The 24,845-nt window shown below is 54.7% G+C and overlaps 1 protein-coding gene across 2 annotated transcripts in view; it reads right to left on the reverse strand.

Moving 5' to 3' along the window:
* The window catches only part of CACNA1B (calcium voltage-gated channel subunit alpha1 B), a 195,330-nt gene that overhangs the window by 11,105 nt on the left and 159,380 nt on the right, over positions 1 to 24,845 (reverse strand). For both annotated transcript variants that reach the window (XM_063081919.1, XM_063081920.1), the window contains exons 32-39: positions 22,952 to 22,957; positions 18,820 to 18,936; positions 18,423 to 18,488; positions 16,932 to 17,023; positions 14,619 to 14,763; positions 11,909 to 12,036; positions 6,200 to 6,296; positions 3,244 to 3,352 (exon numbers count right to left, since the gene is read on the reverse strand). In XM_063081919.1, the coding sequence (XP_062937989.1) occupies positions 3,244 to 3,352; positions 6,200 to 6,296; positions 11,909 to 12,036; positions 14,619 to 14,763; positions 16,932 to 17,023; positions 18,423 to 18,488; positions 18,820 to 18,936; positions 22,952 to 22,957 (760 nt within the window). The remainder of the gene's footprint in view (positions 1 to 3,243; positions 3,353 to 6,199; positions 6,297 to 11,908; positions 12,037 to 14,618; positions 14,764 to 16,931; positions 17,024 to 18,422; positions 18,489 to 18,819; positions 18,937 to 22,951; positions 22,958 to 24,845) is intronic.

Genomic DNA, 24,845 nt, shown 5'->3' on the forward strand with positions numbered 1-24,845 from the left:
CTTGAGACCAGGAAAGCCATAGGATTGGAGCTGCCTGAGGACTTGGGGACCCAACCTCCACACCAGCATGCAGAGGAGGTCAAACATGGACTCAAGGTACCTGACTTAAGAGCTTTGAGATTTAATACCTGCCCTACTGGGTTTTGGACTTGTTTGGGACCTGTTACACCTTTCTTTTGGCCTATTTCTCCCTTTTTGAATGGGAATATGTACCCTATGTTTGCCCCATCATTATATCTTGGAAGTAGATAACTTGTTTTGATTTCACAGATAGGACTTTGAACTTTGGACTTTTGAGTTGAAACAAGTTAAGACTTTGGGGATGAAATGAATGTATTTGCATGTGAAAAGGACATAAGTTTCGGAGTGGAATGTAGTGGATTGATTGAATTGTGTCCCCAAATTTCCTATGTTGGAAGCTTAATTCCCACTGTTACTGTTGAGAATGGGAAATCCTATTAAGGTAATTGAAAGGTGAGGCCTTGAAGAGGTGATTAGATTGTAGGACCATGCCATAGTGAATGGATTAAAAATGGTGGACATGGGCAGGTCCTGAGGGCTTTAAAAGAAGAGCACATGAAAGGTTAGTCTCTCTCTGCTCTGCCATTTTGCAATGTCACTGCCATCTCTGTTGCAACCACCAAGGCCTTCACCAGATGTGTTCCCTGGACTTTAGACTTCCCAGCCTCAGAAACTGTGAGCAATAAATTTCCTTCCTTATAAATTACCCAGTTATAAGCAACAGAAATAGACTAATACATTGGCCTTGTATTCTGTGACCTTTAGTAACTTTTAAAGTAAATCTTTGGATTTTTTACATAGATAATCATGTCAATTCTAAAAGATGCAGTTTCATGTCTTCTTTTCCACTTGGACACCTCTTATTTCTTTTTTCTTGCTTTATTGCACTGGCTAGGACCTCAAGCATGATGCTGAACAGGAGTGGTAACAGTGCTGACGTCCTTGCTCTGTTCCCGATCTTAGGAAAAGAATGGGTCAGTCTTTCTTTGTTAAGTACGGCATTAGCTGTAGATTTTAATAGATATCTTTTATCATATCCATATGATATGATATGATTGAGGAACTTTCCCTTAATTCCTAGTTTATGTAGAAAGTTCTTTTTTTTTTTTTTAACACAAATGGATGTTGAATATTGTCAATTTTTTTTTGCGTCTATTGAGATCATTATATAGTTTTTCTTCTTTGATACAGTAAATTGCATTCACTGATTTTCAAACACTGAGTCAACTTTGCATTCCTGGGATAAACACCACTTCTGTCATCATGTATTATATTTTCTTATATATTGCCAAATTCAGTTTGCTAAAATTGTGTTGAAGATTTCTGTATTTATGTTCATAAGGGATATTGATCTGTAGTTTTTCTTTTCTTGTCATATCTTTATCTGATTTTGGTATTAGAGTAAAGCTTGCCTTCATAAAATGAGTTTGGAAATATTCTCTTTTTCTATTTTCTGGAAGAGTGTGTATAGAACTGTCATTATTTCATCCTTAAATGTTGGTGGATTTCACCAATGAGGCCATCTGCACCTGAAATTTTCATTATGGAGTTTCATTATGGAGAGGATTTTTGCTGTGAATTTGATTATTTAGCAAATATAGTATTACTGAGGTTATCTAATCTTGAATGAGCTTGGTAGTTTGTGTTTTTCAAGGAATTTTTCCATTTCACTTAAGTTGTTGAATTTTTTGACATCATTAAACCATTCATAATACTCCTTTGCTATCCTTTTAGTGTCAGCAGGATCTGCAGTGATGCCCCTCCTTTGTTCCTCAGCCTGGTTATTTGTATCTTCTCTCTTTTTTCTTGATCAATCTAGCTAGAGGCTTATCAGTTTTATGGGTCTGATTTTTAACCTGCTCCTTCTGGCTGCTGTGCTGGACGTGGGCTGAAGCGCAGGAGCAAGTGAGGGAGGCGGCTGCTGCAGCCCAGAGCTGGCAGAGGCTGCAACCAGGGAGTGCAGCAGGGAAGGCAGGCAGGTGATCACATTCTGGATGTATTCTGAAGGTAAAGTCAAGAAGATATGATAATGGATCGAGTGTGGATCAGAAATGGGTGAGATAATGAAGAGGACAAGGACAGCTCCAGAGGTTTTGTCTTGAGGAGCTGGGAAGACGCGGCTCCCACTGATGGAGATGGGAACGACTGCAGGGGAGTCTGGAACACGCGTTTGGCAGATCGACTTTGGAATGTTTACGGGGCCTCCAGGTGGAGATGGTGAATAGCTCGTGGGACACATGAGTCTGGAGCTCAGAAGGGAAGCCCAGATTAAAAATACAAAATTGGAATTCATGACATATTCATGAATTCATGACATTTAAAGACACGAGAACAGGTAAGATGGTACACATTCAGAGTTTGGGAGATAAGAGAAACCAGAAAAAGAGACATAAAAAGCTTTCAAAAAGGGAGGACTGGGAAAAGGCTGCAGACAGGTCAACAAGGTGGATGTGGAGGCCACTGGAGATATCAGCAAGAGCAGTTCCAGTGACATCTCAGGGCAGGAGCCCAGCTGGAGGCTGGGAAAGAGAAATCAGAGACAGTGGAGATCAGCCTCTCAAGGAGCTGGTTGGTATGAAGGAGAGAAGAAAAATAGGAAATCAGTGGAGGGGGAAGGGATGTGAGAAATAATAAGGTGTTTATAAGTTGATACGAATAATCCAAAAGAGAGAAAACTAGACAGGGCAAGAAGCAGAGCATGGAACTGCTGGTGGAGATGCTGGCCAGGCCCCAGGGCAGGCGGGGAGGACGGCGATGGGGGCAGGGCAGGTCCCCTGCTGGTGGCTGGAAGGTTCTCCATAAAGGGGGAAGGGGAGGGCTGGGGAGGATGTGCTGGAGGTTCATTCTCTCCTTGCTTCGGCACAGCTCTTAGGTCCCGTATGTCTTATCAGGAGAGGACCTGATGGGGGTTAGGCTCACTACGGGGAGCGAGCAGAGGGCACGAAGACTCTTTGCCTGGACAAGGTGTTAAATTTCACTGCGCCTCAGTGTCCTTATCTGAAAATGGGGTCATTACAGTGCTGACATGTGCGTGGTTAGCAGGGGAGAAAGCTGGCGCGTGCCCAGCAGAGCAGAAGCTCTGTGCAGCTGACTTCAAACCCCTCCGGACAGAGCCAGCCCCTCAGTCTCCTCCCTGCATGCCTGCCTGGGGCTGGCTCTTGAGGGAGGTGGTGTACAGCCCCACGCTTGGTGCCCTTCCTCCCCCAAGGCCACCTTGCTCACCTGGGGCCAGCTTGATCTCCAGTGCAGTCCGGATGAGGGCCATCAGCGTGGACGTGAAGTGGACAGTCATGTCCTCATTGGAGATGGGCATGTTCATGCGGACCAGACGCTGGGGATGAGCAGGAGCAGGTCAGGGACAGGCCTGACAGGGCCACCCCCCACCCCAGGACTGCACAGGGGGTGTGGCCCCTGGAGGTGCCTGAGCCCAAGTGAGGTTGAATAGATGGGAGCTTTGCCAGCATTCACCCCCTCCCCTGGACCCTCACCCTTTTCTGAGCTGAGGATTCCCCTGGCTACAGAAAAGTGGAAATCCAGGTGAAGACTGGAGCATAGGGCCAGGCCAGGAGTCTTGGTCCCTCTGAAGGAACAACACATCCTCAGCTAGAGGGACCCCTGCCCACTGCCAGTCGCTGAAAGAAGGGTATGTGGCCTTGGCTGAGGAGGGAGGGTCCAAGGTGAGGCTCCTCTGCCACAAACAAGGGGAAGCACCCTGTCCTTATGATCTGCCCAGCCTTGCCTCCTCCACTTGCAGCTTTGACGGGTGGTCAATGCACCAATCTGAGGTCCAGCTCCCAGCAAGGCTTCTGCCTCTCACCACGCAGCCAAGGGGCCAGAAAGAGACACTCACTGCCACTCGAAGGCAGAGCCCATCTCAACTCAAGGCAGCAGGAGAAGCCCTAGAAACCAGCTCACAACAGATGGGACTGCACAGGGCCTCGGGCTCAGCCAGCAACAGGGGAGGGACAGTGCCCTGCAGCTCTGCACCCCCCACCGTTCCTCTCTGTTTTCAGGGAAAGAACAGCTGGAGACAGGCGTGTGTCTGCACCCATCCTCCAGGCACAGCCAGCCGCTGCCCAGAACCTCAGGCTCTGATAGCCTATGAGGCCTCGAGAAGGGAAAGCGTCTCAGCTGTGTCCGGAGCATCCTACACACAGGAAGCACTTGGCTGGCCAAGTGGAGCCCCAGAAGCTCTGTCCTTGTTGTCCTCTGCCACAGGATGGGAGCTGGAGACAGGAGCCCCTCCCTGGGCTCTGCCGACCCTCTCTCAGGCTGCACCCTGTAGCAGGGCAGTCCGTCAGCCCCTCCCTGGGGAAGGCCGTGCAGCCCTACTCCCAACATCCTCGACTCAAACCCAGACTCCTCAGTCCTGGGGGGGATGCAGGATGGGGGCTGGAGACACGAGCCAAATCCTGTCCCCCAAATGCTGGCAAAGCCCCATGTGGCAGGTCCAGTCATGGTCCCAGCACCTCACACCTCACGTGCCACACACTGGGAAAAACTGGCTTCCCAGAGCATGGCGTCCCTACAGCCCTGCACCAATGGCAGCAGGAGAGGCCAAGGGACTCCTTTCCTAGGGAGTGAAGTCAAGACAGGAGTGCAGGAGGGCAACAGGGGACTTCTAAGAGGAGAGCTCCATCCAGCACACTTGAGGGCTGCCCTCACCAGAGGCTCCCGTCTGTCTGCCCCAGGCCCCCAAGGCAAGAGTCTAAGGTAGAGACAGAGGGGCAAGGCTGGGGCAGGCAGACAGGTGTCTCCATGCTGGGGCCTGGACACTCCAAGTATCTCCTGGACTGTCCCCAGTTCACCCCAGACCATTCACTCCCCACCTGAGGCCTCCCTTGGTCTCTTCATGTCCAGAACCTTAGAGTCAGCCAGCACGGCTGGGAAGGGGTTCCAAAGGCTACCTCCTTACGGCCCTGCCACCTGCCCTAGCCCCAAGTGCTGGTGTGGACAGAACTCTCCTTCTTGGGGACAAAGCTATAGCCTTGCATGCAGGGCCTCCAGGCAGGCACAACATGCATGCACATGGGGCAGGGGCAGGGCCGAGGAAGATGCAGGAGGCATCCAGGTATGGCTTGGAGGAGTTGCTCAGCTCCCACAGGCTGTGCTGTCAGGTGACAGACGAGGACCTAGAACTGGGGCACAGAGATGACAGCATGGACAAGAGACACCCACAGAACCATAGAGATGAAAGCTCTGGCAGGAAGTTCTCTCAGACAGAGGGAGGTGCAGGAAGATCCTGGACAGTGCTGGCTGGGACACAAGCTGTGGACCCAGCTGTTTTCTGGGCAGCACTGGGGCCATGGGAGGGCCCTCAGGTGGGGGGTGCTGGAGGTGCAGCAGGTGCTTACACGCCATGGCACAGGCAGGTGGGCAGACTTAGGGCTAGGGCCATGTGACCTGGTCACCCACCCAGGAGGGAGCTCTGGAGGCGTCCCTTGGTTTACTCCCTTCCTTGAGGCTCAGCCTCCTGTGACCTCTGGGCCCCTGAGGCTGTCCCCATCCTGCAGTGGCTCTCTGAAGCCCCAGGAATGACAGCAAGATGCCTATCTCTTCCACCCCTTCTTTCTTAGGGCCTTCCTCCCACTGTGGAGCCTAGGAAGGCCCTGGAGACTGCAGCCCAGGCCCAGGGAACCTCTGCACTTATTGAGCTGTGTGAGTATTGGGGCCGGGGCACAGAAGCACCAGAGCCCCTGCAGGCCCCAGACCCTGAGGGCTGGATGACTCCACCCATACTAGGGGCTTAGGAGACAGAGCTGCCTGGGTGTGGCCCTGAACCCAGAACAAAAACCTCTGTCAAAAAAAAAAAAAAATAAAGGTCTATCCCCTCCTTCCCAGGAAGGGAAGGAGAACGGTGGGGCTCTGGCTCCATCTTCCTGTGCCTCTGGGGCTCTCAGAGGAGGCAGCCCAGGCAGGCAACAAGGGGCCTGTGCAGAGACATCCCAGTGGCCATGTCCCTCTGTCTAGGAAGGTAGCAGAGATGAGGCGAGGGTGAAAAAAAGGAAGAAACAACAAGGCGGCCAGGCACGGGCAACAGTGACCGACCGACAGCCGGACAAGCCCTGCAGAAGGAGACGGGGAGCCCAGAGACACCCTGCAGCCAAGCCAAGACCCAGGCGGGCCCAGCCCCGGCACAGACAGCCTCTTGGGGTGGGCGTGCAGGGTCAGGGTCTACCTTGTATGCAACGCGAGCAGGGCATTTCTTCCCCAGCCCCAGAGGCGGGGACATGTGTTTCAGCATCTCAAACATGTCATTGTAACTGATGCGCCCACTGGAGACCCGTCCCAGAGAGGCCAAGGCACAGTGGGGTGTCCACAGGAGGCAGCAGCGGGAGGGGTGGGGCGGGGCGGGCGGGAGGAAGCAGACAAGAAAACAGGTCCAGTTAATCCACGTGCCGGGTTAAGTGCCCAGAATCAAAATAAGGAAAATGAGGGACTTCTCGGCCGGACTGACCCCTCCTTGCCCCCACCCCCGGAGCCGCACCTCACTCCAGCCCCACGCAGGGCAGTGGCAGGGGTGATGTCTGAGCTAATGAACATGGAGGGGTGAGGAAGGGCTGCATCGGGGCGGCTTTGGGTTGTTAATTTCTGATAGTACTCTTTTTGAAACCACAGGTAATGCCAGATCAGTAAAGAGCTGTTTCCCCGTGCCAGCAGACGGGTGGGCGAGAGCTACGTGGCAGATGAGGCTGTGGTTGAGAACCACGGCAGAAACATCGGCTTCTTTAACGGTCAGACTTGCTTCCAAGTGAGGCAAGAGGCTAAACAAGTGGATAGAAATCTAAAACAAGCACAAAACTAGAGATGGAGCCCCGAAGCTCTAGAGCCAAACTTGACCATGGGGCAAGTCCTGCTCCAAGCCCAGAGACGCCCGAGGCCGGCCCAGGGCAGGGCTGCTGCTGGGGGTCAGGGCCGGGCGGGAAATGGGAGACTGCAGGGAGGGGAGGAGCTGGGGCAGGGCGTGGCACCTGCCACTCTTGCACCCGCTCTGGTAGCACAGGGGCAGGTTGGGACCAACTCACGGGACGGGCCTCCAGAGGGGGCTGAGAACCCAAAGCCTCCAGATCCAGGGAGGTGTCTGGGGCCAATGACTGAGTTTTCCTGAAGTGGACAGGCCACTAGGCCTGGGGATGATTTCCACCCCTGGGACACCTTGCCTGTGGGCTTGAGGTCCCAAAGACACAGCTGGGTTGAGGTTGTGCAGGAGAGGAAGGAGACAGCCTTTTCCTGGCAGGTGAATCTGCCCCGGGACCTTGCCTTCCCCCCACAGTTCCAGGACAGGGGACTCCCGGCTGAGCTGAGTGGATCAACCCAGAGGCAAAAAAGGAAGGCTCGGCTTTGGGCCCCCTCTGCCTCTGCCCTCTCTTCCCCCAGGGACTGGGAAGCCACTGGGTTATTGGGCTCTTGTGCCACGGAGAGGCAGCTGCCCTGGCTCTCTTCTGCCATGCTCCCTCCTCTGGGGCCCCTAGCCTCTGGCCTATCAGCCCACCCTCGAGAGCTCGGAGTACAAACGGGGTGAGACAGCTGCTTCCTTGGTGCAGGTGGGATCTGGTCCCCACCCCCACCCAGCCTGCTGGTCCTGACCATCACGTCCCAGCCAGAAAGCTTTCTGTGCACTGTCTCATAGGCTGCTTGTCCCCAGCCAGCTGGAGGGGTCAGGGGAGATTAGACAGGGAACCAAAGCATCCAGGAGGCTGGAGTGTGGGGCGGGGCAGGAGGAAAGAGAGGTGAGGTGTCGTCATTCCCAAACCAGGCAGGGAGTGTGTGCTATGTCTGCATTTCGGGCAGGGAAGTATGTCAGATGGAGGCTCTGAAGTTGCAAACCTTGTAGGCCAACCTACGAGGGCAGTTCTTCCCTAAGCCAACGGGTGGCGCAATACAACGCAACAAACTGTACATATCCTTATAATGAATCCGGCAACTGGAAAGGAAACGTCACAGGTTATGGCAACAAAGGCACGGTGGAGCCCGTCCCACCTGCCCTCCCAGCCTGCAGTGGGAAGATATGGCCTTGCATGGTCATGGTAGTGGAGGTGAGGGGAGCAGCCAGACAGGCAGCTCTTGCTGGGGGCCTGGGGTTTGGAGCTCCCCAGGAGGCGTGGCCATCTCCAGATAATTCTAAGTGCCCCACGGACAAGGAGACACTCCATACAGATACCTGTGTGCTCCACAAGGTAGAACACACATCTGCACCTGCCAGCCCCACGTCAAGCCCCCAGCTGCACACACCGTGCCGGGGCCTGCCCACAGCCTGCGCCCCACCTCCACCACGGTCAGCCTCTCCTCCTGCTCCCTGGGCCTCCTCTCCACGAGCTTTCCTCTGACTTCAGTTCTCTCACCACCATGACCCACCCTGATTGTCCATCACAGCAGCCTCAGAGGCCCACGCCACTTGCCTCCTGACTGCCCTGTCCCCCTGAGCACACCATGTCCTCCCGTGGAGCCCACTGGTCCACCTAGGGGCCCCTCACCCCAGGCGAGCACCCTGGGGGCACCACTGACACTGCCCTCTCCTACACTGAAGCTCCCTCAGTCCAATCAGCTCCAAATCATGTTGAATTTACTTCTGGGAAAAAGGGAGGAAAGAGAAAGCCCCACTTTGGCCTCACTCAAGGTGCTTGCTTGCTAAGCTTGGACCCGAGGGACCACCAGGGGGGCTGGACGCATGTGGGGCCCCCCAGCCTCCACGACCACCCCGCCCATCTGGGAGCAGATACCACCAAATGAGAAGTGTGGCCCAACACTGTCACTCCCTGATTCAAAACCGTCCCAACTCTCTATAAAATAAAGTCAAAGCTGCTTGTCTGACCCACATCTTGAGGCCTTTCTCACCTATCTCAGGCTTCCTTCCAGCCACTCTGCAGTGGGGTCCCTGCAGCCTCACACAGCCCGCCTGGCCTCCCCACATCTCTGCACCCTGCCCCCACCTTCTCTAGCAGTCCCTCCATCCTGCTGTCTAAGTCCAGCTCAGATGCCTCCCGTGGCTCACCAGGCCAGTCTGGCCTCTCCCACCTCAGACAAGCCCTGGCCTTGAGCTACGGCCACACTGTTGTCCCATCGCTGCCTACTCTCACTTTCAGACCCTGCCCCCAGCACATGACGGACGCTCAGGAAGTGCTTATTGGACAGAGAAATGGACATGAAGATGAGCAGATTGCTCCAAGAAGCGTGACTGCAAGTCTCCTGTCAAGTCTCCACACTGGACCACAGAGTGCTAAAGCAACAGCAAAGGGAGGCTGGGGAAGGCTGCTCCAGAAACCAACTCCATGCCTTCCACGCTCACACACACACAAGCACACATGACACATGGTATGTACACACACAAATGCACGTACGTGCATACTCGCAATGCATACGTGTGCACACTAGCCCACACAAGCACACACAGGCATGCAGACAAACATGCAGTTCACTCGCATACACACACATACACACATGTATGCACACTATCAAGTGTACACACACACAAACGTGCATGCACACACATGCACAAAAGCACACACACACATGCACACACCTGCATGTGCATATCCACACGCAGCACACATGTATACGCATATATGCATGTACATGTGTGTGTGCATAATGCACACATGCACACAAATACACCCATGCATGTGCACACACATACACACACGTCTATGCTTGTGCACACATACACAGCCACACACATGCACACACAAACATACACAAAACAGGAAATTTCACAAAGTTTTGTTGTTGGTGTTTCAAAGTTTCTCCAAAGAATGAGGAAGCATCTGAGTGGTCACCTGAGAAACAGAGATGACCACGTCCCTGCATCTGTCATGGAGGCTACTGAAAGACTCAAGGTGCCCTCTGTTCTGCCAAGGATGTGGCGTCCAGACCCAATCTGTTTGCCTGCCTTTGCTGAGTCTCCTCTGCTTCTTCTACCCGTCTGGAGGCAAGCTATGTTTCAGCCTAGGCAACTCATGGGAGCACAGTAGTGTGTGCTGCTTAAGATCAGGTACCTTCCACTTCAAGGCAAGCACAGGCCCTGTGTGTGATCTTGTACATGCCACCTCTGGGGTGAAGCTTATATTCTGCCATCTTTGATAAGCACTTTCTTTATCATATCTCCAACTGCCTACACCTTCTAGAGGCACCAGTTCTCAAACTCTGGAATTTGGGAAACAGTCTGAACCCTCTCTGCATGACAGCAAAGCTGCAGTCTGGCCCAAGTCCGCATCCTGCGCATCCTGTGCTGCTCTTGCCTGCAGCCACCTGTGAAAAACCTGGGTACTGTTCACAAAGACTGGGAGATGTCATCTCCTTCTCACTGGCCATTACCACCTGCTTTTGCTTTTTAGTACAATTACATCCTCTTTTCTGCAATACGGTCTCCTCACAATAGAGAAACATTCCTGGAAGCAGCAGCAACTTTGTCCTGGAACTCAGCCAAGTCCTTACTTGGAGTCTCTCCTGCCCTTTGCCCGACAAGGTCTAGGCCTTAGGTGTGGTCAGTCTCCCTCCAACCTGATGGGCCTTCCTGACCACAGACTCTGTGTGAATATCCCTGAGCTGGGCATCTGGAAGGAGCACTGGGTATCACAGGGCAAACGTGTTGATGCCCCAGACCGGAAAGGCCTCTCCAAGGCCATGAAAACGTCCTCAAACACCATGAATATAAATAACTGCTATGCTCATTCTACACTGTGTAGACTTGTAAACTTCTCACCAAAATGGAAAACACACACAGAGGCACTGTGGGCCTGGAAGGCCTGGACAGGAGGGGCCTACACCCCAGGGTCCCTGATGCTGCCCAGACCGGGAAGGGCCTCATGCAGCACCTTCTGGATCCTCACCACGAGGAGTCTGACTGCCCCCTCCAGGTGTCTCCCACAGCAAGGGTGCTGAACGCAGAGCTGTGTGAGGAGGACACGGTGGGCCAGGAAGCTCAAGAGAGGAGATGGCAGCAGCTGCACCGGCCCCACAGCTTCCCAGCCCCGGGGCCGGGGAGGCGCAGGCATCCACCCTCCCACCAGAGCTGCTCTTCCCAGCCGCCTGAGCACTCACCGTGAGCAAGGCACTGGGCAGGCCTGTGTCCTACCCAAGAGCAAGGTCCCTGGGCCCCTCCGCCTCCTGTGCTCTGCCTTGCAGAGAGCAGTCCTCAGCAGCCACAGCCTGAGAGCTAGTGAGCGAGTGAGTACAGGAATGGACGGGGAGGATCTGGGCTGCTGCGCCTGCCGTCCTTCCTGCGTGGGAGCCCAGCCCCGAGGGAGACTGCTGCGGTGTGCAGGACTGCCCGCTGCACTTCTGACCCCAGACCACTCCCTTCCTGAGACCCTTGCACTGTCCAGAAACAAGTCACCCCTCACTTGTACAACACAGTAACCCTTTCACCATGACCAGAGAGTCTGAAACACTGACACTTTCCCAATAGCTCCTCTGATTCCAATGGAAATTCACCAAGCGACCCCACATGAAGCCTAGGGAATGGCAGGGAGGGAGACCCCTGAGTCCCTCAGGGGTAATGTCCTGAAACCCCCATCTTTTCTGTCCTCAAAGCCCTCTGAGCTTCATGGGGAGAGTGTGGCCATGCTGTCACCTCCCCCACCCCCTCCCGCCAAGCCCTCCACGACCTCAGTGACAGGCCTGGGGAGAAGACAGTAAATTCCTGTTCAGAAAGAGCCCCAAGCCTCACAAATCTCCTAAAACCCTTCCATGACCCCAGGCACCTTCCTACGGGCCAAACAGAGGGTCTCAAAAGACCGTTTCTGAGCCCAGGGAGCTATGAAGGCACACAAGCCTGAAAAGGAAGCGCCCCCAGGAAGGGCACCTCTGAGCCCCATCCGACGTGAAGCAGGGTGGACCCCCGGGCCCCTCACCAAAACCTGAGGACCACAGAGCACCGGGGCCCACTCACCACGCAGCTGGGTCATACTCGGCCCAGACCCGGATGAACTCGTCCAGATGGTGAGGCCCTAGGATGGAAGAGTCCCGCGTAAGGTACTCAAAATTGTCCATGATCACAGCCACAAAGAGGTTCAACATCTGCAGGACAGGAAGGAGAAGAGGTGACGTGGACAGACCTCAGCCTGCCCTCTGGCCTGTGCCCTCAGCCAGGGTCTGTGTGGGAAGCTGTCGGCACAGCAGAGGTCCCTCTGCCCCAGCAACGCCTGCTCAGACCTGCTCTCCCACAGGCCTTGCACTGGGACCTCAGGACTCCCTCACCCCAGGGAGCCTGGCCCCTAGACATGTTTAGGGTGGTGTGGCATTGTGAGTGTGGCTCTCTATGGAGCCCTGTCTCTGCAGCCAGGCACGCAGTGAGGCCAGGCTGGTGGGCTGCCTTCGTGCCCATGGGGCTGGCTCTTGCAGCACCTGATGTCTTTGAGCAGCATAGACCGACGCCTCCCCTGCCTACAGGACAGTGATTCTCCAGAAAGCCCACCCTCCCGGCGGTCCACGGGGCTCTGCTGAGGAATCAGGAGATGACCCCACCATGCAAATCCTTCCCTTGGTTTCTGCCCCCTAGTGAGACACAGTGCTGTCGATTTTTCTGCTATTCCTCTATCCATGTGCAAGCTCACCTGTCTGCGGTGCCCACCTTTCCTGACCGCCCCACCTCCTACCGCCCCCGTCGGTCACGCTGACGTCCCCATCCCCAAGCGCGCTCCGTTCGTCCCCACTCAGCTGCAGCACGGACCCGCTCTTCGATGCTCACGGCGCCCCCGACCTCTCCATTCCTCCGTGGGAGACCAGCACCTGGCCTGCTGGCTTCCACGCTTCTACTCTTACCCTCACTCCTGTTGCTTTTAAGACCCGCAGGGGAAAAAAAGGTCCACAGAGAGGGGACCGACCACAGCCTGGCCTCTGCATCCCTTGACCTTCTCACCCCCCATCTTAGCTGCTCACTCCTGTGACCACAGGTACCCTGGTCATCTCCGGCCACCACCAACAGCCCCACCGCTGCCCCCGAGTCCTCACTTCACACGTCCCGCTCTCTGCCCGCACCTCCTGTCCTTCCAGCCCACCTCTGCTGACACCCGCATCCCAACCCCTCTGTCCACACGAGAACCTCCAATCCAGGGTCCCCGCCCTCTCTCCCTCCCGCTGTCCCCAGCCTTGACCCCACATCCAGCACCATCGCCACAGTCCACGTACCCCCTCCCCGCCCTCCTCACACTAGTCTGGGAAACCCGACCCCGGACAATGCACTTCTCTGCCACGTGCCGAGAAGCGAGCGTGGCTGGAGAGGAACACACGGTGCGGCTGGTCCCACGTGGGAGCTGCGACCACAGACCTCAGTGCCCCCTCGGCGCTGCCCTCACCCCATTCTCTCTTCCAGCCCATGGCAACAGGGCTTGGGTGTCACCTCACCAAAGGCGCCGGTGGCCTCTGCCTTTCCACAGCCCACAGACAAGTCTCAGGCACCATCTCACTCCTCCTGACAGCGCTTCACGCGGCTCGTCGTTCCCTCCCTCTTGAGACACGTCCCCCTGGGCTTTGGGGCTCTGTCCCCTGCTGGCTGTCCACCTGCCTCGCTGACTGCTCTTCCAGCTTCTGGGTCCAGTGCTCTTCTCTGTCCCCTGCATGTCCCCAGGGCAGAGTCTTCTCAGTCCACATCCTCCCTCTATGTCAACACACTTCAAGGTTGAGCGCACAGAATCGCCATGAGAGCTGTTAAAACTCAGATTCCCGGATCTTCCTCCCAGAGATACTGACACAGTAAGTCTGGGGAGAGGCCCAGGGATCTGCATTTCTAACAAGTACTCAGGTGACGCTTAAGGCCACTGGACTACGCCTCGCGTGGCATGAACCTGGAGTACTAGTGTACCATCCAGCCCCATAAATGCACCAGACACTAATGACAACGGACATACACTTCCAGCCAGAGGTCCAGACATCTCTGCTCCCTCCCTCCTTAATCCCACACTACAGCCCCCCAATCTTCCCATCTCAGAGGGAAAGCACTCGCCGCACCACCCCAGAACACCCCAGGATGCGACTTGCTTTTCTCTTTTCTCTCATGCCCATATCCAATGATCAGTCATGTCAGCTCTACCTTTAAAGTGCAGCCCAACCCCACCCAATCCCTCAACCCTTCTCTAGGTCACTGTCACCCCAACTGTCTCCTGCTCTCTCCACGGCCCCTCTCCTCACCATCCACACAGAAACCAGAGCCAAGCTGTAAAACACCAAGCAGACCTTGGCACGCCCTGCTCCAAGGCTCCCAGAGGCTTCTGCTGACCTGGGATGACCCAGGCTGCCTCCTCTCCACCTGCGCCACCACTGCCTCTGCTTATGCACGCCAGACATGCTGGCTGCACTGCTGCTGCTCCAAACACCATCACCGCGGCGCACGTCCTCTGAGAAGCTGAGAACTCAGGGACAAGTGCCCCTGGGAACTTAAACCCTTTCCTGGAAGTCCAGGCATGGCCTTGGGAGCTCACAAGCAGGGGGTCCTTTCTAGGACTCATGAGGTTGTCACCTCTGGGGTAACAAGGGCCATCAACACAGAATCAGCCTGGATGAAGCAGGGATCAAAGTCAGGGGTCAGCAGGGGATGTGGGGGCCTGAGATGGACTGAGACAGGCAGACGTGAGAGCTGGGTGGGCACGGTGACCAGGACTTACCAGAAAGGAGCACAGGAAGATGAAGGAGACGAAGTAAAAGTAGGCAAAGTCACTCCCACACACACTGGCGTTGGCCTGCGCGTCACAGGCCTGGTTGCTGAGACAAGACAGCATGATCTCGTGCCAGGCCTCCCCAGTGGCACTCCTGAGAAGAAGGGCAGAGCTGTGAGGCCCACAGAGGAAGGCCTGGAGAGGGAAGCCTCCAGCTCCAGCAGAGCCCTCAGGGGAGCCTGTACACGTGCAAAGCCTGGATACCAGATGGCTGCATCTACAAAAGAACCCCCTGGCACTAGATTTCAACATTGACCATGAGCTGAGAAATCAGTAGTAACTAAAAATCACTCACTGCACAGGAGTCGCACCACAGGGGACCCCTCTGTGGACACAGCACAGCCCAGCCCAGCTGCACTCCTGACCTCCCCCAGGCACGTGCCACCCCAGTCTTCTTCATTTCAAGAAACGGTGACTCTGGCCTTCCAGTGGCTCAGGCCAAAAACACTGGTGCCACCCTCGCCTCCCCTCTCTCGCCCTGCATCCTGTCCATCAGCTCGTCTACCTTCAAACGGCAGCCTGGCCCTCAGCACTCCTCAGCACTCTGGGCCAAGCAAGTATGATATCCCCAGGTTGCTGAGACGGGCTCCTAAATCCAGCCTGACAGCAGCCCCACGCGTCTACCACATACCACGTTGCTGCTTCCAGAACCCTCCAATGACTCCCCTCCCTCACTACAAAAGCCAAAATTCACATGACTGCCCACAGCCCCATGGGACCTGCTACCCACTCTTTACCTGACTTTACCGCTACCTCAGTGCCTGCTCGGTCCACTCCAGCCACACCAGCCTCTACTGTTCCTTGAAGGCCTCAAGAACACCCCCACCCCACCTTAAGAGCTGCCTGGGGGACCCTTCTGCATGGACTTTTGCTCCCGGGCACAGAGCCAGCACCAGCGGCTTGCAAGGGGCAGAGACTTGGGTCCCACCTCTGTGTGCCTGTGTGTGGCCAGCCCCGGGCAGAAGCTGGGCCCACTCCCCACTGATGGGGGGGGCAGGGGGCTTCCTGCAGGGCTGCCACTTCAGCCTGTGCCAGGCCTGACTGGTGAGGGGGCTCCCATATGATATAAAGCTCAGGGAGCAACAGAAATCTTTGAGACCAAAGGCTTAAAACTAACGCTAGCTTCATAGGTTTGCCTCTAATCTTTTGTGCATGAGGCAGAATATAAATAAATGAAGAAAGAAAATTAATGTAACAGTTAATGCCCAGAGAAAGAACATTACTTGGGAAAAGTGTAAGCCTAAGCCTTATGCAATGAAAGAAGTGTCAGAAAATTCTCTCTAGGCAGCCCAGCAAAGCAGGTCTGGGTCTGAGCTAACCCTCCTCACAGGGAACTGCCGGGAGCCCAGAGCACACCTGCAGGCATGGTGGGCTGTGTTGTGCATCCCCCTTGCAGCAGCCTGATGTATTTGCATCAATGAACAGAAGTGCTGAAACCCCATGAAGGAGCACCAAGGCAGGGTCTGATGTCAGGACCCTCTCCACCATAAATCTCTACAAAGAACTCTTTTCTTCTGCCCTAGGGTCACGGGTGGTTAAATGAGGGAGACCCAGGAGGCAGGGAAACACATTCATCACTTTCTCCTCTGCCCCTGCACTCACTGTCAAACCAGGATGGTCACCAGAGGTAGGCCACGCCAAGAACAGCACTGTGCTGAGCCCTCTCCCAGGCACACCGCCGGCAAGGAGTCCTCTTGGCCCCTCCAGGTTCCACCTCGCTGTGTGCCGGGGCCTGGGGAACTGTGGCTCCCATGACAGATAGCGGAAGGGGGAGGTGTGCTCAGACCAGCAGCTCTGGCCAGCCGGGCTCCTTGCAGCACTGAGCAGCTACAAGCCATCAGAAGCCGCTCCCTCTGCTGCCTGCTTCTCCTGATGCCATCCGTCCCCGTGGAAGGGAAGCTAGAGGCCAGCACCTCAGGAGAGACCCTGCTAAGCATCTTCCATCTTCCCAGACCTCCAGGCTGCAGTCACTGGAGGCCTTCTGGCTGTCACCAGACAAAGTGGTGGGGGCTGCTTGGCCCAGGGATCACCAGGTGACCTCCCTTAGGGACTTCCCTTCAGTCTGTCCTGAGTTGGGGGCAACACTCAAGAGCCTTTGGAAAGGAGGAGCAGAGAGAAAGGAAGAACTGGAAAAGTCCACTGAGGGGAGCCAGCGCGGCCTGGGGCTGGACGGAGGAAGCCCTCACAGGTGGCACCCTCCCTCCTCCCTCCTCAGGGGCCCCTGATCAGAGCGTGCATGCCAGCCTAGGGGGACCAACGCACCTGAACAGCAGCATCAAGGCCTGTAAAAACGTCCGGAAGTTGTTGTGCCGGTTGATACTGGTATCATCGTCCAGCGCAATGTTTCCAAAAACCTGAAATAGCAAAGAACAGCAGCATGCCAATGCTGCGGGGCCTCCGGGAGCTGCGGCAGGTGCACAAGGCAGGAGCAAGTGTGTATGCAATGCAGGGGACCTCACAAGGGACAGGAGGCTGCCCTCAGCAGGAGAGTCCACCCTGGAGGGGCCACTGTGCACTCCCAGCCTCAGCTGGACACACGCATGTCCCACAGCCCAGCATGTGCTGGCTCCAGCTCTGAGCCTCTCCAAGCACTCAAGCAGGAATGACTAGGAAGGATGGGGCCTGAAGCTGAGTTCACAACAGGAGCATTCTCGAGTTCACACTCCCGCCAAGGCTTCCAAAACAATAATTACGTTGGTAACAGCTCTGGCAGGTCACTGGAAAATTTCCCTTGGAACTTCTGTGCAAATAACACAATGGGCTTTTTGTACATTTTAACTGATTTTTTTTTTCAGGGTAAAAAATGCAAATCAGTCAGTAATTGTGTTTAGCCTAAAATCTGGAACTTGGCTAAAAATTTATGAACTATCACATTTCCACAAATATCAGCAACATCCAAGTATACGATCTTGCACATTCACAGACCAAAGCAGGAAAAAATACATATTTGTTTTAAATAGCATCAGATCACAGCAAATTTTAAAGCAAGAGAACTTTTCAATCCCTGAAATAGAGTCTGAAAATCAGTTTTCAGGTAGCCTTTAGAACAATGGCACCTCCCATCATAAATTAACACTTGGGTCCATCTCCCAGTTCTGCTATTGGAAAGTGCCAGATGCCAAAGGTTGATAACTGGGACACTGCTTCATATCTGTTAAACGTTTTTCCCCAAATAGCTGACAAAATGTTCTTTGGCAAAATGAGGAAAACCTAAATTATGCAAGCTCAGTTATCAAGTGCAGTGATCTGGCGTGATCCTGCCCAACTTCGCAGGCGCGTTTCCTTCAGTAACACACAATCTCCTGTCAAGGATCAGGAGGTGCCTCAGAACTGCTGCCAGACTGACAGAATGACCGACCGCTGCTCGGCAGGCACTCAGCATAAGGCAGGTGTGCTCAGACACCTTGCCACATGCATGCCAGCACCTGATCCAACATGTGCCCGACACCCTAACACTGCTGGGCCTGCAGGCCACCAGCCCTCACAAGTGCCGCAGTGCATGTGCCTGGAGAGACTGCAGTGGGCAAAGAGCTGGAGCCGCCCCTCACCATGGTGACCCTGGGCAAGCAGCCCAAACCTGTGGTGCCTCAGTGTCCTCCCCTGTAAAACAGTCTTTCTGAGGATTAAGTTTTTCAGTAACTTTCACTAAGTGTCAGCTTATTATTATCCTCATTTAATGGTCATGATCAACGCCCTTTTGCCCCAGCAGGCAGGAGCCCCGTGTGCACCCTTGGCCCGGGCAGTGGCACCCACCTGCATGCCAATGATGGCATAGATGAAGAACAGCATGGCGATCAGCAGGCACACGTAGGGCAGAGCCTGCAGAGACACGTGGACCTCGCTCAGACCTCAGCCTACCCCAGCTCCACCTGCCCCTCCACCACGTGACTGCCTCATTTCTACGTCTAGAAACTGGGGCCAAAAAACTCACCTCAGAGTTCCTGTGAGCATTAACAAGATAATCTATAGATAACTTATAGCATCTCTATAAACGTGTTACACCAGGACCACCAGTGCCAACACAGGTGCATGCCTTGCTCTCACCCGCCTGGGCTTGCTCCTGTCCCTCAGCCTTCCAGGGGAGGGGACAACTCTGGCAGGGCTCAGGGGAAGCATGACAGAGGACCCCAGCGCAGGGCCCCGGCTTCACCTTGAAGGACTGGACGAAGGTCCACAGCAGGATGCGGATGGTGTAGCCCTGGCGGAGCAGCTTGACCAGTCGCGCAGCGCGGAACAGGCGGAGGAAGCTGAGGTTGATGAAGTTGTTCTGCAGAGAAGAATGACTGTTCTCTGAGCTTTGGAAATCAGCCCCCAAAAGTGCAGGCAAGCTGCTCCCACCCCATGACCTCCCCCCAAGTCCCTATGGCCCCAAAGAAAAGTGGTTAAAAGAGAGGTTAAAAGAAAAAAGTCTCCACTTCACAGTCTAAGCAGCAATCGGCCACCAGAAAACCTTCCAAAAGTAAAGCTTGTCGTTGCAGGTCACTTCTCATGCAGCAAATCAGAAAAAACCTCCTTCCCTTCCAGGGCCCCTTCCCACCCCCAACAGTGAGGGACAGAGAGAAAAGTTCTCTGAAGCAGCTTCCTGCTGGCACGTGGAGCTGGGAGGAGATCACCTGCAGCTGGGCCTCCAACAGTGACCACCTCCCGCAGGGCACAGCCAAGCCACCCAGGTGCTGGGCATGGCTGCTTCTCCACCAAGTACCCCTGAAGGCCCCCAACACACACAAGCGCGCGCACACGCGCACACACACACACACGCACACGCGCGCGCACACACACACGCACGCACACGCACGCGCACACACGCGCACACACGCACACACACGCACGCACGCACACGCGCACACGCACGCACGCACACGCACGCACGCACGCGCTCACACACACACGCACACGCGCGCGCGCACACGCACACGCACGCACGCGCACGCACACGCACACGCACGCACGCACGCACGGTGGCCACGCCCTCCCCTTCCTGCATAGCCAGCGAAGCCCCTGCCTGCCTGGGACCCAAGCTGGGACTCAGCAGAGGAGCAAACACTTCCTCTGGGACTGTTCCAGGTGTTTGCAGACAGGCCATGGAAGGTGGACGTATTCTGCTCACACCACATAAGCCACCTCTACAATCCACAAACAGGTCTCTGCTCTAGAGAACTCGGGATGCCTAGTGCCGCTCCCTCATCCAAGGGGCTTGAAATCAAGCACGGATTAAACCCGTGAACACTGTACTCCACAGACTACCTGGGAGTGAGGCTTCCACTTGGCCCCAGGGCACTGTGAATCGCTGGTACATCCCTTTCCGGGAAGCATGGCTCTGGGGCAGTGTCCAGGCATAGGTGGGGTGCTTGTGGACCCAAGTGGCTTTCCACCTTCCGTCTACTTAGAGACCAGGTACCTGCACACAGCCTGAGAGCAGCTTCCTGCCATTTTTGTATTTTTAAATATGCAAGCAGCTCAGGCTCAGACATGTTTGTGTTGTCGGATTCAGTCATCAAATAAGGAGAAAAGAGAACACGGATATTGAGTGAGAGACGGCAGCACTGGGGGTCGTGTGCAGGCCCGGGGGCAGCAGGGCACCGAGCTCACCAAGCAGCCCGTCTTCCCTGACGAGGAACTCGGTGGCAGGGTGGGACAGCAGCCCAAACCACATTCAAAGGACATCTCTGACCTGTTGGCTGCTTCCACGCTCAGGGCAGATTTCTTTGGTTCCCACCAGGGTGGCTGAGGACTCTGGACTGTCTCTGCTGGCAGGAGACCTACAGCTATACTGAGGAACTGGACCATGGGCAGGACGCTGGAGCCACCTTTTGAACAGGACCAGTTTGGGACAATACCCACAGGGATCAGTGGGAACAAAGGGGCCAACCGTGGTCTACAGCAGCAAGAAGACAGAAGCAGACCTCGGAGGTCCACTCTCCGAGGTGTGCCTGCAGCTCCCTAACTTGCTGGTGCCAGGGAAACAATCTCTGTGGTCCACAAGGTGGGCCAGAGCTGCCCACTTACCGCTCTGAGGACTCGCGGATGAGCCAGCCACCCGACGAGGGCGGGTGTGGGGTGGGAGGGGACACTGTCTCCAGAGTCAGGAGATCTCTTGTACAAGATGATGGAGCAAAGCCGGGGAGGGGGGCTCCCACGTGCCTGGCCTGCTGGGGGTCCGTCCCACTTTGAAACCACCCGCTCCAGTGGGTCTGGAGGGGCTAGGACCGTGACAACACAGCACCTGCCCAGCTCAAAGCAACTGGCAGACAGCTGGCATGGGCAGGATTTCATGAAGTTACTGGGGAAAATAAAGGTTCCCAGGTAAGAAAGAAGGGATGGAAGACAACGGGGCAGGCGAAAAGGCATCGTGGAGAATAATGGTCCATCCAAACCACTCAATGCACGAATGCAAAACTCAGCCATAGTCACGCACTGTTCCTGTGGAGACTCTGCCCCTCCCTTCTCCCAGGCTCCTCTCTTGGGGCTCTAGTGGGTTCCCAGCAGACAGACAGCCTGAGAGCCGTAAAGACGAGGGTGACAGCAGCCACAAATGCCCCAGCTCAGCGTGGCGGGCAGGCACCATGTGCCAACTGCATGCAGGACAGCAGGGACAGCGAGCGCATGGCAGCCTCCCACGGCTGTGCACCATCACCTCTGGCCTCAGCCAACCCCTGGGGTGCCTATGCCAGCCCCGTCCACCCAGAGTCCATGGTTTCTGCTGCACCAGGAAGCAATGACACCCACCACAAGGCCAGGCCCTTTCTTGTTGCCACCTAACTCTGACTCAGGAAAGGTCTTAGAGCATCCAAAAGGCACATCACGCACCCCTCAATGTGGTGCCTGACTCACTTCAAGGGGATGCTGGTCCCTAACTGTTAACTTCCTTCTCCACAAAGTGGAGGCCTTGGGGACATCCATGCCCAGGCAGTGAGGAGTAATGGAGAAAAAGAATTTAGAAGTGCAGAGAGCACAGTAAGACACTGCCCACAAAGAGGACCAAGTGACCCCAGACCATGACGGTGCCCCTTGCATCCAAGCCCACCACAGCCTCTGGCCAGTCACAGGAAAGTGAGGGCTTGCTCTCAAGCATCAGCCCAGGTCTGTGGACACGTGCTGTGGGCCACGCATCACGCCAGGGGACAAGGTCTGGCAGCTGTAAATGAACTGCTCCCACATTCACCTTCATTCTAATGGGGACTGATGATTAAAGAAAGGAAAGAAAAATATGCATATATACACACGATACGTTAGACGGTGATGTGTGCTATGGGAACGAGGACAGGGGACAGATAGAGGACTCTCCAGTGAGGTGACAAAGCCTTATCTGAGCCTGAGTGACGTGAGCTGGACGCCATGCAGATGACATTGACTGGATATTTCTGCAGCATCAAATGACATTTTCCCAAAAGTCAAGATTTTCTGCTCCAGTTGTCAAACACTGTGTCACACTCACTCACTTTCTGCAACAGGACTCTAAAGTATCTGCTACTTTAGATGAATCTCCAGTCACGGCTGAAGCTGAGTCTGCTACCAGATACCTTTGCTCTCCTCTCAAGCTTCCCAAAGACCAGGAAGGAAGCCCCAGTTGCACCCGCACTGTGGCAGGCTCGCTGAGCGGGGCACACGTACACATGCGTAATGCGAGAACGGGGCGCCCTGTCCTCCTCCTTCGCCTGAGACAGAGCCCCCTCTTCTACTCAAGCCCAACATGACCCCTTCTGAATCATGAAGACAAAATCAACAAACACTCCACTCCAGCCCTGGTGCCCCAGGCCCGACCCCCCAAGGAAGAGTCTGTCCAGGAAGAGCAGACGTTACAGGGGACCTCACCGGAGGCTGCCTGGGGACAGCTGAGACTTCTTGTCAGATGGCGTGATGGAGACATAGCAGAGAGGAGATGATTGTGCAGCAGACACCATGGACTTGGAGGGATCAGGACCAAACTCATGTCCTGCAAAACCTCCCCAAGTCTGAGCCGGTCCCAACAGGAAAAACTGCCCTAGGCACCCACCCACCACCCACTCCAGAAACCCCTACCTCCCCTCCTTGGCCAGGTCCCTGGGCAGCCCTGCCCAAGGCCAGTTCCCAGAATCAAAGAGCTCCTGGGAGGGCCCTCAGAAACCCTTACTGGGCCCCCAGGAGCCTGGGGAGAGTGCACAAGAGGCCAGAGGTGCATGGGCACAGCCGAATCCACCACATGCCTCAGAGGGCAGTGGGCATGGAGTCCCCAGGAGCAGAAGACAGCGGGCAGAGCAAGCAAAGCAAGGAGTGGAAGAACCGTTCAAAGTCACGAAACCAACCGTTTCCTATGTGTGTTGTCAAGGATGGATATTTGCGTATTATTTACAAAGTGGGGTGGTTTGAGCAGCAGGTGTGCAACATACAGACGGAGACATGGGTTTTCGCATTGCATGTTGGTTGGATGGCGTGAGTCAGCAGGTAGGTTAAGGTAAACCAAGAACAAAAACAGAAAACAAAAGAGAAAACGAGTCATCAACACAAGCAAAAACTCAAACTGAATACTTAATTAGACAATTTCAGGATTTTGGTAAACATATTTTTCTTAAAAGGCACCAATCGAAACACATTTTTGAATCTGCAGGTTATGCGGACAGGGTGGCATTTATTTGCATTGCTGTTTGTAATGCAAATTCAGAGATGACTCACAGACACTTATTTTTTTATTCCAGGCAAAGACATCAATGTCAGCTTTAGGAGAGCTTGGAGCCCTCTCTCCAGGTGCCCTTGCTGAGACCACTGCTCTATCTCGATTTTTAAGCTGGTGATGGAAACTGACACTCATATTTTTGCCTAAGAAAAAAAAGTGCATTCACAAAGTAAATGTATGAAGTGGCTCCAAATAAAAAACAAACAAACAACACAATATGCCACCAATCCACAGGACAGCTCTCCTTTCATTTTTCTCCTCCAGGAAGAACAGTTATGGTGGCCTGAGCTCCAAGAGCAACGGTGGACAGGGGACAGCTGGGCTCTTACACTGGGCAGCTTCTCAGCCCGTCCACCAGCCCTGCTGGGCATCAGGGTGGACCGTGGCTACCAGAGAGGACTTGTTTGCAATAAAGCCTCACATCCACAGCAGCCCTGGCCTTGACTGTCCAGCAGCTTGTGTTGGCCACCTGCATTGCCCAAGGAGACCTCTGTCTTACATCGGGGCCTCTCTGGGGAGGGAAGTTTCCCTAGAACACAGCAGGGCAGTGGTGTCTCTTCACATCTGCAATGTTAGCCTGTACCCCCTGCCTGTGCGCCTCTTCTTCGCGCCCCTCAGCAGTCAGGAGTCTGGGCCCCTGTCCTAGAACAGAGGCCCACACGTGCAGAAACCCCCAAGGCTGTGTCCTCGTAGCTGCCAGCTCCGTGTTTGGATGACTTTATCTGGGTGAGCAGAGATTCCTGCCTCCGAGGAGGAGGCCCACAGGAATCAGAAACGCAGCCAGCCTGCTCCTCCCAGCACTCACACGGGACTACTTGCAGGTGAGGTGCACACGCACTGAAGGGGAGGCCACCTGGTAAATGCCACAGCACCAAGGGCTGCTGGAACAAAACAAGCTTGGTTTTTCTATTCAAGTGGCAGGTTTTGGCTTTTTCGCCTGGATTACTCAGATCATTAACTTTTTAAAACCATGAAACATATCACATTAACAAAAGAATACATGTAAATATTTTAAAGAAAAGTAATAAAGCAAATACCCATATATTCATCACCCAGCTTAAAAAACAGACAACCACCACCACCGCTGAAGTCCTTCCTGCCTGTCTTCCTCCCGCTCTCCAGATACAGCAGCCGTCCTCAGTTCTTGCAACTGATTGCTTGTCTCTATAGTTTTACAATAAACTCTTAAAATGCTTGAACATTTGCCTGTTCTTAACCTTTGTGATGGGATCCTACTGCATGCAGCTCTCTGGCGCGTGCAAGCTTGTGCTCCGGCAGTGAGCAGATGTGGCTACTGTTTACGTATTGTCCCTGCTGTGTGGCACTTCACTTTATTAACATGCCCAGCAATCGATGCATCCGATGGGCACTTAGGTGTCTTGTGTTTGGTTATTGGGAATAATGCTGCCACAAACATCTGGGTGAAAATGTCTTTAGGGTCATCTGTGCATACACCATCTGGGACACACACCTGGGACTAAAGTTGCTGAGATGCCGGTGAGCACACGTTCAACTCTCCAGGTACT

This window comes from Cynocephalus volans, chromosome 17 (assembly GCF_027409185.1).
Source record: "Cynocephalus volans isolate mCynVol1 chromosome 17, mCynVol1.pri, whole genome shotgun sequence".
In the NCBI taxonomy this organism is placed as follows: domain Eukaryota; kingdom Metazoa; phylum Chordata; class Mammalia; order Dermoptera; family Cynocephalidae; genus Cynocephalus; species Cynocephalus volans.